The sequence below is a fragment of the Mastigoproctus giganteus genome, chromosome 1, assembly GCF_048544385.1.
Source record: "Mastigoproctus giganteus isolate SK-2022 chromosome 1, ASM4854438v1, whole genome shotgun sequence".
Lineage (NCBI taxonomy): Eukaryota > Metazoa > Arthropoda > Arachnida > Uropygi > Thelyphonidae > Mastigoproctus > Mastigoproctus giganteus.
The window spans coordinates 246,739,630-246,758,098 of record NC_143575.1 but is presented as its reverse complement, the minus strand read 5'-3'; the positions used below and the strand labels follow the sequence as shown (position 1 = coordinate 246,758,098).

General features: G+C 37.8%; 1 protein-coding gene across 1 annotated transcript in view; it reads left to right on the top strand.

The window, feature by feature from the left end:
- The window catches only part of kl-2 (dynein heavy chain 2, axonemal kl-2), a 1,174,416-nt gene that overhangs the window by 78,874 nt on the left and 1,077,073 nt on the right, over positions 1-18,469 (top strand). Inside the window, exon 8 of the mRNA XM_090369487.1 lies at positions 18,242-18,371. Coding sequence (XP_090225613.1) covers positions 18,242-18,371 — 130 coding nt within the window. The remainder of the gene's footprint in view (positions 1-18,241; positions 18,372-18,469) is intronic.

Below are 18,469 nucleotides of genomic sequence, written 5' to 3'. Positions count from 1 at the left end.
TTAAATAACTTTTTAAGGGGTGTGTTAGAGTAGTTAATTATACGAGAACACTAAGGCTTAATTGTTTATACAGTAATGTCAGAAGTGTCATCAATAAAATGAGTGAATTCGAACTACTGGTTAGGGCAATTAACGCCGACATAATAGGGCTTACAGAAATTGGTGATGATGAGTTTCAGTACGATATATATAATGTAATTAGGAAGGACAGGGAACATAGAAGGGGCGGTGGAGTCATGCTTCTTATCAAAAGTAGCCTGAGTGCAACGAAAGCTTTCCCGGATTCACACGTTTCGCATGCTAGTATAGAATTTCGAATGCCAGTTAGTCTAACTTCAGTAGTAGTGAAAAATCATGAAGACTATGATCAGATGTGGAATTCACATCTGATCATAGTCTGTATGGTGTGAAATAGTTGGAAGCAAAGGTATAATGAGAGTGGGAGTAATCTACAGGCCAGCCAGGTGATTGTGAAGATTATGATGAGAGCCTCCACATGCAAATGGAATGTTTAAGTAAGCGTGAATGTCTTATTATGGGTGATTTCAATTTGTCTCTAATTGATTGGAGCAAATGGGAAGGAAACTGCACATGGGGAACAAAATTTTTAAATCAGTTAGATGATTGCTATTTGTATCAGTGTGTCAGGGAAAGTACTAGGGAAAAGAATACTCTAGACCTCATCATCACCCATGAACCAGATGACATAATAGGGCTGACAGTACAGGAAAGTGTAGCAGGAAGTGATCACGGAGTTCTATGGTGGGCAATAAAGAGAGAGGTAGCAGTAGTTAGAGGCAAAGGAATGGGTTATAATTTCAGGAAATTATAATGCCTTAAGGTGCTACATGGCCTCTATTAACTGGATAGATATCTCACAGAGAGCGAATACAATTGAATTATGGTATACCTTTAAAACGATTAACCACAGAAGCCTTGAATGCTTATATACCATTAAAAAAATACTCCACGATTAGGATTCCAAGTTGGATGAATAATGACGTTACCAAATTACTTGAGCAGAAAAAGACTGCATGGAAAGGTTACAGAGCAATAAAAAGTACTGAAACCTATAACAGCTACAAATTGATCTGTAATAATTGAAAAGGTTAGGCTGGCAAAGGAAGTTTATAAGAAATCGCTGACAAAGAGAGCAAAGAGGGAAGGGGGGTTAAGGAATTCTTCACATATATAAATGCAAAGAAGAGAAGGACCCTTATATAATGGACGTGGGATAGTATTAGATACCCCAGCTGTGAAGTTGCAGATGAACCCGACAGTCACTTTGCATCGATATTTACAAAAGAAAAACCCTTCATGTCAATGAGAAATTCTGGAAGTGAAGTTGAAAAAAATGTAATTAATGATGTTGAAATTTCACATGTTTACTTAATGAAAATAACTTTCAAGCCTACAGGCCAGTAAGGCACCTGGGGTTGATAGCATTTAACCTATAATCTTAAAGGAGGTGGCAAATAAGTGCATTGAACCATTGAGGCTAATTATGAGAGCACCACTGGACTCGGGAGTGATTCCGTTGGATGGAAAAAGTGCCAATGTATCTCCAGTACATAAGGGCAGTTCTAAGAGTGAAGTGAGAAATTACTGGCCAGTTAGTCTAACTTCAGTTGTAGTGAAAAATCATGAAGACTGTGATCAGATGTTTTTGTAAAAGGAAAATCATGTTCAACTAACCTGGTTAGCTATTTTCACAGGGTCACTCAACAGCTGGACTTAGGGAATAATTTTGACGTTGTTTATTTGGATTTCAGCAAAGCATTTGACTCAGTCCCATGTGAGCAGTTAATTTATAAGCTGGAACAGGTTGGAATCACAGGGAAAATCCTTAGATAGATAGCAAGGTGGCAGAGAGTTGTGATAAATGGTTATTCCTCAGATTGGGTTAATGTAAGAAGTGGGGTTCCCCAAGGATGAGTATTAGGACCATTGTTGTTTTTGATTTTCATAAATGACATTGATGAAGGGATAGAGGGCATGATGTCTAAATTTAGCATTTAGCATTAATAGAGGCATATGATGCAAGAAAGCAAGCTTATGCAGCATTAGTAAAAAAAAAAAACCAAATGATGTAAAGATTGGTAGAGTAGTTAATGATTGCTGCCAAGCAGTGCTTCTTCAGAATGACCTAGATAGACTTCAGAGATGGTCAGAAAAATGGCAGCTATGCTTTTATCCAGCAAAGTGCAAGGTATTGCACCTAGGGAACAGTAACTTGTACACTTGGCAGAGTTGAACTAAAGCTGGTAGTGGAGGAAAGGGACTTGGGGATTATGATATGGTCAGATATGAAGTTCTCTGAGCATTGTAGACTGATTGCAAGGAGGGTCCATGGTGTCCTATCACTGATTTATCGAACAATCGCTAGTAGAGATAAGGACATCATAATCCCATTATATAAGGCAATTGTTAGACCACACTTGGAATACTATGTTCAGACGGCACCTAAAGAAAGATATTGTGCTTCTTGAAAGGATCCAAAGATGCGTAACTCGCCTGATGAGATCGGCAAAAGGGCATCCATATGAGGAAAGACTTCGAATATGTGGATTGCAGAGCTTGGAAATTATGCATCTTAGAGGTGACTTGATTGAGGTGTATTTTAGGCTCTGAGAGGCATAAGCAAAATGAATAAGAATGAAATTTTCGTGGTTATAAATGATTTTAGAACTAGGGGCCATAATTTCAAGTTATGAGGGAAGTTATTTAGACTGGATTGCAGGAAGTTTTATTTTAGCCAGTGAGTTATAAATTATTGGAATAAGTTACCTACATGGTAGAGGCTGACAGTCTGGGGAAATTCAAAGGTCAGCTGGATAATTACCTAAGGGAGGAGGGAAATGCATCGGTTGTTCATTTCCTTTTCTCCTATTATTTTTTATTATTATTATTTTTTTTAAAAATTTCTTCTTATAATTAATTTGTTTTTATTCTTTTTTTTTTCTTTTATTATTATTATTTTATTTATTTATTTATTTATTTTTTTGCTGGTGCAGCATAAGCCATAGTGCAGCATACTAATTTCGGGAATTTTACCGATACCCAACATCAGACCATGCTGTTGGGAAACAGAAAATATAAAAGGTTACAAATTTTGAATATTTTAGAATATTACAATTATAATTACCATTATTACAATTACCAGATTTTTACAATTACAATTCTTAAGTTTTGAATTGCCATTACGATAGAAAACAGGAAATCTAAGGTAAAATCAAAGAGATTAAATTCTTACATGCTGACAGACTCTTGCTGATGCTCCCAGAAACCTGATGTGCATACAGGCAAGAGGTGCTGCCAGCAGTTAATTTATAGGTGAGTGATTAACTCCATTAGCCAATAGGATAGTGCCAAGTTTTTATTCTGGATCTGTAGTGGGAGCCTGGGGTGACTTTTGCTCTCATACTCTGCACATCAGGGTTGGTTTGCATGCTGGACCAGGATCTTACCGATACACATCATCAGACCATGCTTCTAGTTAAGGTTCAATTGTATCTGGTCATTTTCTTTTCCTTCCTGAATTTGCTGTTTCCTATTGCTTGCTGAGGTTCGGAACATTTTTATGAAGAGGAAGAAGAAGTCACAAATGAGATGGACTGTGTGGTTGATCCATACCTAGATCCAATATAGTTAGGGAAGGACAATAAGTGGTTGTTTTCTATTGAAACGACAATTCAAAACTTAAGAATCGTAATTTTGCAAATTGTAATTGTAATATTAATAGTCGTAAGTGTAATTGTAATAATATTGGTACTTATAATTGTAATTATCTGGTAATTGTAACTATAATCTAAAATATTCAAAATTTGTAACCTTTTCTATTTTCTGTTTCCCCAACAGCATGGGCTAAGGTTGGGTATCGGTAAGATTCCCAAAACGTCACTTTAATGTATTGCAATCTAGGCAAACAGCCTAATAAACTATATTATTAATTTCACATGGTATAAGAGTGTTATTAATATAATAATAACCTTAATGGAAAACAACCACGTATCGTCCTTCCCTAACTATATTGGATCTAGGTACGGACCAACCACAGTCCGTCTCATTCATGACTTCTTCCTCATTCTTCTTCTTCATAAAAATGTTCAGAACCTCAGCAAGCAATAGAAAACAGCAAATCCAGGAAAAGAAAATGACCAGACACAACTCCCTCCAGTCCACCTGAACCAGAAGCATGGTCTGATGATTGGTATCAGGTAAGATCCTGATCCAGCCTGCACACCAACCCTGATATGCAGAGTATGGGAGTAAAGGTCACACCAGGCTCCCACTACACAAGAACCCTGGATCCAGGATAAAAACTTGGCACTATCCTATTGGCTAATGGAGTTAATTACTCATCTATAAATTAACTGCTGGCAGCACCTCTCGCCTGTATGCAAACCAGATTTCTGGGAGCATTGGCAAAAGTGAAGCCTGTCAGCAGGTAAGAATTTAATCTCTTTGTATTTTACCTTAAATTTCCTGTTTTCTATTGTAACAGCAATTCAAAACTTGACAATCGTATTTTGCAAATTGTAATTAGCATTAGTAAAGGTACATGATGCAAGAAAGCAAGCTTATATAGCATCAGCCAAAAAAAAAAAAAAAAAAAAAAAATAAGAAAAAGAGAAAACCCTTCTCATTTCACCCATCCACTTGCACCAAATGTTTGTCTAGTTCTGCCTTGAATCTATTTAAGCTATCAACTTCTACAATGTCAGATGGAATTTTGTTTCAGCAATCAACCACCCACTAGCTAAAGGCAAACTTCCACTCATCTGTCATACAACTGTCTTTCCTCAATTTGAATTTATGCCCTTTCAGGCGATTATTCAGAGCAAGAATCCCATCAGCATTGAGCATGCTCAAATCATTCAAGGCTTTATACACCTCAATCAGATCACCTCGCAGGTGCCTAGTCTCCAGACACTGTAATTCGCAAAACTTTAGCCTTTCTTCACAAAAGCAACCCTTTGTTCCATTCAATAATCTTGTTGCCCTACTCTTTACTCATTCCAGCAGCTCTACATACTTCTTAAAATGAGGTCTCAGAACTGTATACAGTACTCAAGGTGTGGCCTGACATTTGCCTTATACAAGGGGATAATACTAGAAAAATTCCTGTATATCATTGAGAAGACACCATTAGCTATCTTGCAGACCGTCTGCACCACTCTAAACTTCATATCTGCCTGCACAATTACCCCCAGGTCTTTTTCATTCTCTACCACTGTCAGTGTAGTACCACACAGATGATACGTTACTCTGGGGTTACTGCTTCCCATATGCAGTACTTTACATTTGTCAATGTTAAACTTCTTTTGCCACCTCTCAGCCCATCTGCTCAACTTTTCTAGATCCTGTTGCTGCATTGTACTGTCATTAGCAGCCCTGCCGACCTTTGTATCGTCTGCAAACTTGGACATTAAGCCTGATGTACCATCATCAGTACCATTAATAAATACAGAAAACAACAATGGACCCAACACTGAACCCCGGGGAACACTACTAATAACATCAGTCCACAAAGAGCAGTAATTACCACTCTCTGTCTTCTCCCACTTTACCATCCCTTTATCCATAGCAGCAATTTACCTCCAATGCCACACTGCTCCAATTTGTGCAGCAGTCTTCCATGTGCAACAGTATTAAAAGCGTTTGATTGGATACTATAATGTCATCCAGTTCCTTTGTGATGACATTATAGTATCCAATCAAATTGGTCAGACAAGACCTTCCCCTTAACAAACTCATGCTCTGTCTGAGCTATAACTGAAGTCTTGTCTAGATGATCCTGCAGTGCTTCTTTAACCAGTGACTCCACTAATTACTCTGGAACAGAAGTTAAACTAACAGGTCTGTAATTACTTGTGTCGCCCTTTGATCCTCCTTTTGGAATTGAGGTCACATTTGCACATCTCCAGGCCATGGGTACCTTCCCTGTGTTCAAGAAAGCTCTTATAATTATGGCTAAGGGTTTGCTTACTTCCTTTGCTGCCTCCTTTAATATAACTGGATAGATTCCATCCACCCCAAGTGCTTTTCTTATGTTTATTTTCAACAATTTCTTCTCCACTTTGCTCTCAGTTATTACAAAATCATCTAGCTCACTGCCAGAGTTTAATTCACCCTGGCATTCCCCTCCTTGAATAACTCCTCATGTGTGAATGTAGATGCAAAATATTTAGTTTTTAGCTACCTGGGCAGGATCATCAACAGTTGAACCATCGATATCAAGTGGACCGATCTGATTTATCCCCTTCCTTCTAGAGTTTACATAAGTAAAGAAACCTTTGTTGTTTTTCTTTGCATCCTTTGCCAAAGATTTCTCATAATCTGCCTTTGCCTGCCTAATCTTCTTTGTGACTTGGTTACAGACTAGCTTATATCTATTATAGGCTTCTGTGTCACAGGTTAATTTATATGTATCCCATGCATTTTTCTTCTCTGCCACGTGTCTCATTAGTTCATTTGACATCCATTTAGGCCTAAACCTTGAACTATATTTCTTGGTTGGTATGAAAAGCCTAGTAGCTTCCAAGATTAATTCTTTGAATGCTTCCCGTTTTGAATTTGCTGTTGGTAACATCATCAGTTGGTCCCACCATATAGAATTTAAATACTGTCTCACACCTGCATAGTTGTCTTCATGGAAGTAAAAACCTTCCCTTTACCCCTTATGGTTGTTACCTCTTTGAGTAAATCCCACTTCAGCATACTGTGATCACTGCCACCCAGTGGTTCCTTTATCTGCAAATTCTTAATGCATGAAGAATCACTACTGATAATCGGATCAAGAGTATTACTCCCTTTAGTTGCCTCCCAAACATGCTGCTGTAGAAAACTGTCATAATTGTAATATTAATAGTGGAATTGTAAGTAAGTAATTGTAGTATTACTAGATTCAAAATTTGTAACCTTTTCTATTTTCTGTTTCCCCAGCAGTATGGTCTGGTAATGGGTATTGGTAAGATTCCCGAAACGTCACTTTAATGTATAGTAATGTAGGCAAACAGCCTAGTAAACTATATTATTAATTTCACGTGGTATAAGAGTGGTATTAATATAATAATAATCATATATGCTTATGATTTGGAAAACAGTAATGATGAAAGAAACAAAGTGTGGGTTGGCAGCAGCACAATGACAAAGATCCTGATCATTAGTGAAAATGTGAGGCACAAACCTGGCTGAAATGCATTTCATTCTCAAATGTTGTGTTTAAATTCCATAAGAAATACCAGGTTTCCATAAGAAATACCAATTTCACTAGCAACTTTACAGATAGTTAAAAAAGAGAAGGAGAATCACTCCTGATCATATCACAAACACAAATGATTGAATCGTTTCTTTTTTGAAGTTGAAATGCAGCCAGAGTGAGGATCATCTTTAAAAAACAACTGGCTTTGTTTATACTTTGTGAAATTAGCATTAGTAGAGGCATATGATGCAAGAAAGCAAGCTTATGCAGCATCAGCCAAAAGAAAAAAAAAAAACCCTTCCACTTCACCTCTCCATTCGTTTGAAATACCTGTCCAGCTGAGCCTTAAATTTATTTAGGCTATCAACTTCCACAACAAGGGATGGAAGTCTTCCACCAACCAACTACCTGCTGGCTAAAGGCAAATTTCTGCACATCTATCTTACATCTGTCTTTCCTCAGTTTGAATTTATGCCCTCTCAGGTGATAATTCTGAGCAAGAGGCAGAATCCCATCAGCATTGAGCATGCTCAAACTATTCAAGGCTTTATACACCTCAATCAGATCACCTAGCAGGTGCCTAGTCTCCAGACACTGTAATTTGCAAAACTTAAGCCCTTTGTCCCATTCACTAATCTTGTTGCCCTTCTCTGTTCCTAACAGCTTTACATCCTTCTTAAAATGAGGCCTCCAGACCTGTATACAGTACTCAAGGTTTGGCCTGACCATTGCCTTATACAAGGGAATAATCACCTCCTTATCCCTGCTAGAAAAATTCCTGTATATCATTGACAAGACACCATGAACTACTCTTGCAGGCTGTCTGCACTGTCAGAGAACTTCATATCTGCCTGCACAATTACCCCCCAGGTCCTTTTCAGTCTCTACCACTGTCAGTGTAGTACCACAGAGTTGATACGTTGCTCTGGGGTTGCTGTTTCCCATATATAGTACTTTACATTTGTCAATGTTAAACTTCATTTGCCACCTCTCAGCCATCTGCTCAACCTTTCCAGATACTGTTGCAGCAGCATAGCATCAGTAGTGTCCTTAACAACCCTGCCAACCTTTGTATTGTCTACAAACTTGGACTTTAAGCTTGATATTCCATCATCAATATTATTTATAAATACAGAAAACAATAATGGACCCAACACTGAACCCTGAGGGACTCCACTAATAACATTAGTCCACATGCTGAAAAGTCTTTGAAAAGACACAGGCATCTTTTCCCAAAGCTGTTTTTTTTTATGAAAACCCCAAACACTGAAGGTATTAGAACCAGTAGTACTTAGTACCATGCATAGGTTGAAGGTAAAAAAGATGAAAAAAGATACTTATTGATATTAGACTTAAATTTCTGTAGATTGTAATTTTCAGGAAAAACATGTGAAGGGAGGTTGTTCCATGAGGAAGAAGGAAAGTTTGCTCTGTGAATTTGAAGTTTTGCAGTAAAAGGATCCTGATTGGCTGCTGCACACGTTCAGACTGGTTTGGAAGAGAGCGAGAGAGAGAGAGAGAGAGAGAGAGAGAGAGAGAGAGAGAGAGGAATTACAGAAGCCAATTAAAAGAACAGCATCTATGGAAGTACCTATAGAAAAGTCATGCAGCAGAAATAGGATATCTGTGAGAAAGAGAGTGGAGAGAGACTGTAAGAGATGGGTCATTAATTAATCTAACTGTCTTCTTTTGAATGGAGTCTAGAAGCCTTAGAGAGGTTATGGGACACTGCCTGAGATGTGGGAATAATATTCCAGGATAGGATGGATTTGAGATTTGTTCAGAGTGAACAGCTGTTTAGAAGAAAAGTAACACTGAAAGTAAAAGAGAAAACCCAGTTTTTTAGATGCAGAGGAAGCAATATTTGTGATGTTGCTTATGCAGAAGAGATTTTTTTTTTTTTTTTTTTTATGTAAACCCCAAACACGAGAGGTGTTAGAACCTATAGTACTTAGTACCGTGCTTGGATTCGAGGTTGAGAAGACGAAATAAGATATTTGTTGACATTAGACTTGAACTTCTGTAGACTGTAATTTTCAGGAAATGCGTATGAAGGAAGATTGTTCCAGAAAACGGCAGTTGAATGAATAAACGAGGAAGATGAAAAGTTGGTTCTATGAGTTTGAAGTTGGACAGTAAATGGATGTTGGCTGGTGGCAGCATGCGTTCGGACTGTTTTGAAAGATAGAGCAGGAATTATAGAAGCTAATTCAGAAGAACAGTGCCCATGGAAGTATCTGTAGAAGAGGCATGCAGCAGAAACAGTACGTCGATGAGACAGCGAGTGCAGAGACTCTGCTACAGATGAGTCATTAATTAACCTAACTGCCCTCTTCTGAATGGAATCAGGAATCCTGAGAGAGGTTTTGGGGGCACCATCCCAGATGTGGGAACAATATTCCATGGCAAGGCGGATTTGCGATTTATACAGAATGAGCAGCTGTTTGGAAGAAAATTAATGCCGATAGCGAAAGAAAAAACCAAGTTTTTCAGATGCAGAAGAAGGAATATTTGTAATGTGCTTGTGCCAAGAGAGATTAGAAGTCGGGGTAATCCCCAAAAGAAATATATCATTTTGCCTAGAAATCGGAGTGTTACTAAAGATAAGTATAGGAGCAGAAGAATCCTTTTTTGCGAGATATAAGACAAGACTGAGTTTTAGAAGGGTTGAAATCAACTAAGTTGTCTTTGCCCCACTGGAAAATTACCTCAACATTGGCATTTAAGGAATTGGTAGCAGATTTTCTAGAAGTTGAAGCTGATTGAGCAGGACAAGGTTTCTCAAAATGGAAAGTGGAATGCAATGTGCTATCATCGGTAAAACTATGGATAGGATTTCCAGTCAATGGAAGAAGGTCATTAATATACAAGGGGAAAAGAACTGAACCTTGGGGGACACCGGCATTAGTAGAGAAGTTATAAAACAGAGAGCCATCTACCATCACCCTCAGTGGGCGATCAGAGAGAAAACTGGATAACCAATTTCTAAAAACAGTTGGCAAACCATAAGATGGAAGCTTGTTTAGAAGACCTTTATTCCAAACACGATCGAAAGCCTTTGAGATGTCAAGAGCAACTACTTGTGTTTCACTGAACCTTTCCATTAAATTAGGCCATAAATGGGTAACATAAGCCAGAATATCACCATTGGATCGGCACTGGCGGAATTCATACTGGCGATCGTTGATCAGACGGAAGGTTTCTAGGTAGTTTAAAATTTGGCGGTTAATTGATTTCTCCATTACTTTAGAAAGAGTAGAAGTAATTGGAATGGGACGATAATTGGATGGAAGGGATTTGTCACCCTTTTTAGGAACTGGCTGGATATGAGCAAATTTCCAAGCAGAAGGAAAAACACCCTTGGAATAAGAAAGTGAAAAAAGGCGGCAAAGAATAGGAGTAAGTTCAGGAGCATAGGTTTTGAGAACAAGTGGAGAAATACCATCGGGACCTGGAGCTTTCTTACCATCAAGATTCGTCAAAATCCTTCTGACATCCTTTTGAAGGAAGACCACGGGGGGCATTGAATGGAGCGTGTTGGGAATGGTGGGAGTTGTTTTACCAAGATCATTAATACATGAATTGGAAGAAAAATGGGATGCTGGCAGGTTAGCATTATCCTTGGCTGAAGTGAAATCAGAACCATCTGGTTTGAACAGAGGTGGGAGCAGAGATGGTTAAAAGTTGCTGCCAATAGCTTTGGCAAGAGATCAGAATGCTCGGCTACCATTAGGGCAAGAAGCAAGTTTTCTACTCTTAACCTGTTCAAACTCTAGTTTGGACTGGTTAATAACTGCTTTACAATTGTTGCGAGCTTTGGTGTAGGCAGAAAATGAAACTGAAGAATTAGAAACAAGCCAATTACGATATGCAACATTCTTCTCTTGAACAGCCTTAGCACATTTATTGGAAAACCAAGGTTTAGATACCAAGGATTAGAAGTCAAGGTAATCCCTAATAGATTTATGATCTTGAACAGATCTCTGAGTGTTTTTGAAGATAAGCATAGGAGCAGAAGAATCCTTTTTACCAGATATAAGACAGGATTGAGGTTTAGAAAAATTGAAATTAAGTAACATAGGTTTCTGGTGCACTTTTCCCTAATTGGATACAAATTTGCTGCTCAGTACATTTGCACATTTTAAAAGATGAACTGTAGAATACTTTCTATTCAGCATGTGCTAATTCAGACTGACCACAGTAAATATGCATTACTATGTATGGATGAGTCACCAGACATGTTCAACAAATATAATAATGCTGCATTTTCAAAATACAGTCAGTCTTCATACTTTTTGATCTCACATAGTGTATTTAAAGTATAGCTATTAGTAGTTTGTCTCTGTCCTTGCTACTTCTGCTAATTTAATTTTGCATTGCACTTCTTTTTGTTAATTGCCATATAAAAAAATTGTTTAATGTGACTTCCATCGATGCATTTTTAATGCTTGAAATATGGCTTTGACGATGTTGATGATCTTTGTAAGTCCCTCTGGCCTCTGTCATATGAGGCAGATTTCCACTTGGGGAATATGTAGTTTTTCTTCAGGAGAATCAATAAATGGATATTTATTTATTTTCCACAAAGATGCTTTTAAGTCTAATGGTCTATACCAGTGGTGCACAAACTATGGAGCATGATACCCAGAGGGGTCGCGGGATAAATTAAAGGGGTTGCTGCAATTTTTAAATAAAATTAATTATTGTGTGCATAAAGGCTAAAAAACCTGTTGTTAAAATTTTTTTTTCAATATGTAGGTGTAGAGACTTTAGCATTAGCATTAGTAGAGGCATTTGATGCAAGAAAGCAAGCTTATGCAGCATCAGCCAAAAAAAAAAAAAAAAAAAACCCACTTCCACTTCACCCCTCTGTTCGTTCAGAATACCTGTCCAGCTGAGCCTTAAACTTATTTAGGCTATCAACCTCCACCACAAGGGATGGAAGTCTGTTCCACCAACCAACCACCCACTGGATAAAGGCAAATTTCCGCACGTCTATCCTACATCTGTATTTCCTCAATTTGAATTTATGCCCTCTCAGGTGATTTTTCTGAGCTAGAGGAAGAATCCCATCAGCATTGAGCATGCTTAAACCATTCAAGGCTTTATACACCTCTATCAGATCACCTCGCTAGTGCCTAGTCTCCAGACACTGTAATTTGCAAAACTTAAGCCTTTCTTCGTAAGAGCACCCCTTTGTTCCATTCACTAATCTTGTTGCCCTTCTCTGTACTCGTTCCAGCAGCTCTACATCCTTCTTGAAATGAGGCCTCCAGAACTGTATACAGTACTCTAGGTGTGGCCTGACCATCGTCTTATACAATGGAATAATCACCTCCTTATCCCTGCTGGAAAAATTCCTGTATATCATTGACAATACTCCATGAGCTACTCTTGCAGCCTGTCTGCACTGCTCAGAGAACTTCATATCTGCCTGCACAACCACCCCCAAGTCCCTTTCATTCTCTACCACTGTCAGTGTAGTACCACAGAGTTGATACGTTGCTCTGGGGTTGCTGTTTCCCATGTGTAGTACTTTACATTTGTCAATGTTAAACTTCATTTGCCACCTCTGAGCCCATCTGCTCAACCTTTCCAGATCCTGTTGCAGCAGCAGCAGCAGCAGCATAGTGTCAGTAGTGTCCTTGACAACCCTGCCAACCTTTGTATCGTCTGCAAACTTGGACATTAAGCTTGATATACCATCATCAATATCATTTATAAATACAGAAAACAATAATGGACCCAACACTGAACCCTGAGGGACTCCACTAATAACATTAGTCCACGATGAGCAGTGTCCATTGATTACGACTCTCTGTCTTCTCCCCCTCAACCACCCCTTTATCCATAGCAGCAATTTGCCTCCAATGTCACACTGCTCCAATTTGTGTAGCAGTCTTCCATGTGCAACAGTATCAAAAGCCTTTCTAAGATCCAAGTATATAATATCAAAGTTATTCCCTGCATCCAGTTCTTTTGTGACTGCATCATAGTATCCAATCAAGTTGGTCAGGCAAGACTTCCCCTTAACAAAACCATGCTGTGTCTGAGCTATAACTGAAGTCTTGTCTAAATGATCCTGCAGTGCTTCTTTAACCAGTGCCTCCATTAATTTTCCTGGAACAGAAGTTAAGCTCACAGGTCTATAATTACTTGTGTCAGCCTTTGATCCTCCTTTGTGAATTGGGGTCACATTTGCACATTTCCAGTCTATGGGTACTTCCCCCGAGTCCAAGGAAGCTCTCATAATTATGGCTAAGGGCTTGCTTACTTCCTTTGCTGCCTCCTTTAATATAACTGGATAGATCCCATCCACCCCGGGTGCCTTTCTTGTGTTTATCTTCAACAGTTTCTCCTCCACTTTACTCCCAGTTATTTCAAGATTCTATAGCTTACTGCTAGAGTTGAATACACCTCTGGCATTCCCCTTGCTGAATAACTCCTCATGTGTGAATGTCGATGCAAAATATTCATTTAGTTTGTTAGCTACCTGAGCAGGATCATCAACAGTTGACCCATCAATATCAAGTGGACCAATCTGATTCATCCCCTTCCTTCTAGAGTTTACATAAGTAAAGAACTCTTTGCTGTTTTTCTTTGCATCCCTTGCCAAGGATTTCTCGTAATCTGCCTTCGCCTGCCTAACCTCCTTTGTAACTTGGTTGCATATCAACTTGTATCTATCATAGGCTTCTGTGTCGTTGTGTTAATTTGTAAGTATCCCATGCATTTTTCTTCTCTACCATATGCCTCATTAGTTCATCTGACATCCATTTTGGCCTAAACCTTGAACAATATTTCTTAGTTGGTATGTAAAGCCTGGTAGCTTCCAAGATAAGTTCTTTGAATGCTTCCCATTTTGAATTTGCTGTTGGTAACATCATCAGTTGGTCCCACTGTATAGAATTTAAATACTGTCTCAGTCCATCGTAGTCGCCTTTACGGAAGCAATAACCCTTCCCTTTACCCCTAATGGTAGTTACCTCTTTGAGTAAATCCCACTTTGGCACACTGTGATCACTGCCACCTAGTGGTTCATTTATCTGCAGATTCTTAATGCATGAAGAATCACTGCTGATAATCAAATCAAGAGTATTACTCCCTCTAGTTGCCTCCCGAACATGCTGATGTAGAAAACAATCATCCAATAAATCCACAAAAGCCCTGCTAGTGTGTGAGTAACCAGCCCCCAAATTCCAGTCAATATCTGGGAAATTAAAATCTCCTATTATAAGACTCTCTGATTTACTGGCCCACTCTATTTCCCTGTACAGTTCTTTATTATACTCATCAGAGTCATTAGGCCTATAGCACACTCCTACTCTCAATTTTGATCTCCCAATGCTTATGTCACACCAAACTGACTCAACACTGCACTGTCCAGCGATGTCGACTGGCTTCACTTCCTTGGTTTTTATGTGTTTCTTAACTAATAGCATAACCCCTCCCCCCTTCCTATCCTGTCTATCCTTTCTGTAGACGTTGTACTCACCAAATTGCAGTTCTGCATCCCTTATATCTGTGTGACACCACGTCTCTGATATCCCAACAATATCTGCCTTCGATGTTTTGAGCAATACCTCAAATTCATCAAATTTATTTACTAAACTCCTAGCATTGGTGTACACGCAAGTATACCTGCACCTGTTTCTATTCTTAGCTACCCTAACACAACCCATGTGTTTACTTGTACCGCAATGGCTCCCAGCAGTCTCTGAAATACCATGCATCTTGTTTTTCAGGCTTCTGCTCATTCTAATAGAAGCAGTGCAAGAATCTCTTTCACCTCTGCCAGTGGCTACTGTCAATCTATTGGTCTTTGTCTCCCCCCAAGCTAGCAGTTTTCCGACCCACCTAACACTGCCTCGATAGCATCAGCAAATATTCTTGCACCCTTTCTATTTAAGTGTATCCCATCCCTGTAGGAGCAATCTCTCCTGTTAACAAGTACAGTCCAGGCTGAAAAAAATTCTACCCCTTGAGCCTTGCACAATCTTTCCAGGGCCGAATTGATCGACAAGGCTCTCATCATATACTCCCTCCTATCGTGTCTGGGCAGAATTGCAGACACTTTCAAATTCAATCCTAATTCTCGGCTTTTGTTCAACAGTGACCTGTACTTGTTAAGTAATTCTGCCGGTCTCCTACTCTTAATATCATTAGTGCCAACGCTTTACTTATTAGTGCTTTACTACTCAAACAAAGTCTGAGATACGAATGAACCCTATTGCCACTCTTTATTTTTAGGGTGATTTCACGTGCGATACAGGTGGCTTTCTTACTTATTGCCCTTGTGAGTAATACGCCTTAATTTGCTCACTGGCTATAGACACACAGAAAGCAGCTGACTAGTGTGACTTCTGAGTATGTATTAGTACTTCTCAGTACTGCTCAATTGCTGAACCGTAATCCCTTTAGCTCTTAATTCGTGCTTCCTACAGTAATTTCCTAAAGGCCAGAGTTGCGAATATTCGGTGGCAGTAAATAGCAAGTCTGTTGCGCACGCACGCACACACACACACACACACACACACACACACACACACACACACACACACACACACACACACACACACACACACACACACACACACACACACACACTTTATACTGCCTCGTAAATCAGTGCTTTCACGTCAACTGGAATGTGTTTTTCATTCTTCTGATACTTTTTATATTATTGTTGTTTTTAAGAAAAAAAAAAATTTTTTTTTATATATTTTACCATGGATAATTGGGTAATCAGAACAAAACAGTCGAGGAGTGATGACAATAACCTTGCTACAGATACTTCGGAAGCTGAAAGGGTAAGAAATGTATCGCGTGAAAATTTGGACACTAATGTTATATCAAGTATAATGCAACCACCAATTTCTGGTAGAGAGCCATCATATTCCAAATCAAAAAGAATAGAAAATATCAAGAAGAATTTATCAAGTACTTACAGTGTTGTAGACGATGAGCAGCATCCTTTATGCGTAATATGTTATGAAAAACTGGTTAAAAAAAGCATGAAACCTATTAAATGAAAAAGATGCTTACATACGAAACATCTAGAGATAATGAAAATTACTGAATCCTTTTCAAAAAAGATGCCGATGCCATACAAGGGCTGAAATATTTCATGAAGAAACATCATTTGCAGTTCATCAAACAACAATGCAGTTCCTTGTAAAGCTTTAAGAGCATCGTTGGCAGTTTCATATTTAATAGGAAAAAATTTGAAATCACCTACTATTGCTGAATCTCTTGTTCTCCCTGCTGCTATAAAAATTATTCCAATTATGCATAGAGTAAAGTACAGCAGCGATTTAAATACCATTCCTCTATCCAGAGATACCACAGTCTCGCAGTGTGTTACAGTTATAGTGGACAACATAAAATTCAGTTTATTAAATCGATTGAGAGAAAGTCCAATTTTTGTAATACAGTTAGATGAATTCACAGATATTTAAAACCTTGCTCAACTTATTGTATATGTCAGATGAAGGAGATACTTTGGAGGATTTTCTATTTTGCAAAGATTTGGAAGGAAGAACGATGGGCAAGATTTTTGATGTTATAAATATTTTCTTTCAAACAAATATTGTCTAAAGTGGAACAACTGCTTTGCGATTTGTACTGATGGTGTGGCTGCATTAACAGATAAAATAAAGATTTAAAAGGCAAAGTAAAGGAAATTGCTCCAAATATAGTTTGGAATCATTGCATTATATAGTACATAGGGAAGCATTAGTAGCAAAGGAAATGCAAACTGATTTGCATGAAGTTTTGAAAAATGGAATAAGTGTGATCAACTTTATTAAAAAGTAGAAGCTTAAATAGTAGACTTTTCACAATGCTTTGTAATGAAATGGGATGATACGAAAGTGAGGTGGTTGTCCAGTGGTAAAGTGTTGCTTCGTCTTTTTGACCTCAAACGGAAGTTTTACTGTTTTTATCAGATAAAAATCAGAACCTTGTTCAATTGTTTATAAATCAAAAATGGCTTGGAAAACTTAGTTCCCTTGTTGATGTATTTGAAAAAACTTAATAATTTAAATTTAAGTCTTCAAGGACAGTGAACAAATATATTAATACTCAGTGACAAAATAGAAACTTTCAAAGGGAAGCTTAATCTTTGGAAAACTGAATTTGAGCATTATAATACTGAAATTTTCCCATGCTTTTCTGATTTTGTTATAATATTGACATTTTACAGTTTAGGGATATCATTGCCACCCACCTAACAATGCTAATTAAGAATTTTTCCAAATGATTTAATGTATCTCCAGAAAAAAAAAGTAGTCTTGGATTCGTAATCCCTTTGCTTATGAAATTTCTTCATGTCCCAAAATTACCATTGAGCAAAAGGAAGATCTTATTGACATGTCGTCTGACAAAGCAATAAGTGCTAATTTCAAGACTACAACTTGTGAAAAATTTTTCTACATTCTATTTGAGACGAGTATCCAGAATTATCGAAAATGGTGATACAAATGTTGTTACCTTTTGGGTCTACATATTTATGGGAGATTGGCTTCCCAAAATTAACAGCTATATAAACAAAAAAGAATTCCAGAAGATGACATGATTTGTAATTTCAAACATTGCACTAAAATAGGAACCAAATATTATCAGTTATCCAGGCTTGTCCTCATTAATTTTGTTTTGTAATTGTTAATTTTTTATTGTTTTGTAATAATTGAAGAACAAGAATTTGATTTGATGTGTTTGCTGTATTCAATTAAAATATTAAACAATTTTTTTATTCCTCTCTCGGTACTCGAATAAAATTTTCTACTACATAATTTATAAAATGCCATTTTTCTTCTCAAAAAATCTGGTCATCCTACCTCGGGGGTCAAGGGGTCGCAAGCGAAATAAGTTTGCGTGCCACTGGTCTATACTCAAAAACAAGGTAAAGAATTTTTTTTAGTTTTGTGATATTTACTTATGAAATTTTATCTCTGCTAGCATATGTGATTTGCATATAGTTGTTAAATAAGAAAATTAATGTATATTTTTAATTAATTGTGTACAATCTTACTACAGATTTAAAGCAAAAGTACGAGATCTAGAAATTTTGGTTTTGAAGACTTTAGCATTTGCCTTTGAAACTGTTAGCACTGTCAGTGAGGGATTATCAGTTTTGTGGACTTTTCAGCCACTGGCTGCAAGGGAAGTAAGTCTGTCAAGTAATTAATTTTATATATATATTTTTGACATTAGTATAAATTATCTCTTTTTCTTAAATAAGATTTATCACATAAGATATGCTAG